General features: G+C 68.3%; 1 protein-coding gene across 1 annotated transcript in view; it reads right to left on the reverse strand.

Moving 5' to 3' along the window:
- BSN (bassoon presynaptic cytomatrix protein) overlaps positions 1 to 1,977 on the reverse strand; it is a 16,194-nt gene that overhangs the window by 710 nt on the left and 13,507 nt on the right. The window contains exons 9-10 of the mRNA XM_026041533.1: positions 596 to 1,931; positions 15 to 251 (exon numbers count right to left, since the gene is read on the reverse strand). Of these exons, the coding sequence (XP_025897318.1) occupies positions 15 to 251; positions 596 to 1,931 (1,573 nt within the window). The remainder of the gene's footprint in view (positions 1 to 14; positions 252 to 595; positions 1,932 to 1,977) is intronic.

Genomic DNA, 1,977 nt, shown 5'->3' on the forward strand with positions numbered 1-1,977 from the left:
CGGCTCCTCGGCGCCGTGGCGCGCCGCCGGGCGCCCGTAGTCGCCGTGGTGCCGGTGCTCGCGCGGCGCCGGCGTGTACTCGTCGCGCGGCCACGGCTCGTCGTCCGGCGGCTCGTCGTAGTCGTGGTAGCTGTGCTTAGGCGGGGGTCTCTTCTGCGAGGAAGAGTGGCCACCGTAGTGCCTTACCCTCTCTGCCCGCGCTTCCCTCGGCTTATCAAACCAGTCTGTCTCCTCCTGGCCCAAATGATAGGCTTCAGAAACCAAAAACAAAGCACAGTCAATCTCTCGCTCCGCAGGCGTGCGACACAGCCCGGGCTGAAGCCATGCAATGGAATAGAAGAAGGCAAGCAGCTTACGAGACACACAGAGGGCACCGCGGCGCGCGCGGGACGGCACGCGGGGCGGCGGGCAAGCACGGCGCGCGACCTGCTCCCACCGAACAGCCGGGCCCGAGGCCGGCAGAGGGGAGGAAGGCACGTGTCAAGCAAACGGAGGCTGCGAGAGTGTCTTCGCTTTGGGAGCGTGCGAGCATGCCCCGGGGGATCGCCATGCTCTGGGGGGGGGTGCAGGGGGCATCACCACAGGTAGCTGTTACCTTCGCTGTCCGAGACAACGCAGTGCGAATCATCCACGACGTAGCCTTCTTCGTGCTTGTAGGGGTGATGCCTTGGCACGTCTTTGATGTGCTCTTGCACATCAGGCAACGAGTGGCTGGAGCAGAACTGGGAGCAGGGCTCCCCGGCGGGCTGCGGGCCGGGGCCGCCCGACGAGCGCGACACCCCCATGGACTTGCCCAGGGGGCTCATGGGGCTCTCCTCTTCGGAGGCCTGCGCGCGAACGGGAGTCCTGCCGCGGCTCTGGCTCATGCCGAGGGACGAGGGCTTGGAGCTGCCCTTCTGGGCCCGCTCCACGCTCTCCCGCTCGTAGGACTTGCTGCGGCCGCCCCCGTCCCGGCTGGACGCCTTGTCTGCCCCGTAGCCGGAGGAGCGGGTCCGGCTCGCGGCGGCGTAGACGCGCTCGTCCTCGTCCACCAAGTCCCTGCCGGCCATGCCGTAGTACTTCTGCTGCTCGTACACGTTCTTCTTGAGGCCGTAGGTGATCTCATCCTGCAGCTTCTTCGCCCGGGAGGCCACGTTGCTGCTGCTCACTGAGGTGCTCACGGCGTAGGAGGCCAGGTCCGACTCCACGTCTTTGGCTTCTTCAATGGGGGAGAACTTGGAGATCTTCTGCTCCATGCCCTGCTTCCTGTGCTTGCTGCGCTTCGAGGAGACCACGGCGGGCGCCAGGTTTTTGGAAGAATGCTTGGGCACCGCCACGCCGGGGCCGTGCTTGTCCGCCCGTGAGGAATGCCGATAGTCGCTGTCCCCGTAGTAGTAGGCCGAGCTGCCGGAGCCGCCCGGCGTCCTGCCGTTGCTCTCCCTGTGGTAGCTGTTCCTCCCTCGGTGCTCGGCGCCGTGGTGGTCATACACGTCCTCCTCGGACTCCTCCTCCGCTTTGGCGTAGCAGCAGGCTCTGCTGGAGCCCTCAGGCTCCGCCAGCTCGCCCTTCTCCTTGCCGTGGCGGCCGTTGGCGCTCTGCGGCTGCCCTTTGTGGCCGTCGCCCGCCGGGCTCTCTTTGGTCAACTCGCTGATGTCGTCGATCATCACGTAGTTGCGCGGGATGTTCTGCTCCAGGTTGGTGTAGAGGCTCTCCGACGAGGAGTAGCCGCCCGCGGCGCTCGGCGTGCCGCCGGCCGGCCGCGCCTCGGCGGCCTTGTACTGCTCGTAGCCGCTGGTCACCGTCGCCGTGCCGAAGGCGGCGGTGGGCGCCGTCGAAGCGGCGGCCCCCGCGGGGCCGCCGACGGTCTCGTAGTTGGTGGCGATCTTCTGCTCGAGGTCGGCCAGCGAGGTTTGCCGCGGCTTGTGGGGCGGCGCGGGCACGTCCGCCTGGCTCTGGAAGAGCGCGCCGGGAGCCGGCGCGCCGCCCGCCGCGCCGCCG

This window comes from Nothoprocta perdicaria, unplaced genomic scaffold (genome assembly GCF_003342845.1).
Source record: "Nothoprocta perdicaria isolate Ctin4 unplaced genomic scaffold, notPer1 scaffold_287, whole genome shotgun sequence".
Lineage (NCBI taxonomy): Eukaryota > Metazoa > Chordata > Aves > Tinamiformes > Tinamidae > Nothoprocta > Nothoprocta perdicaria.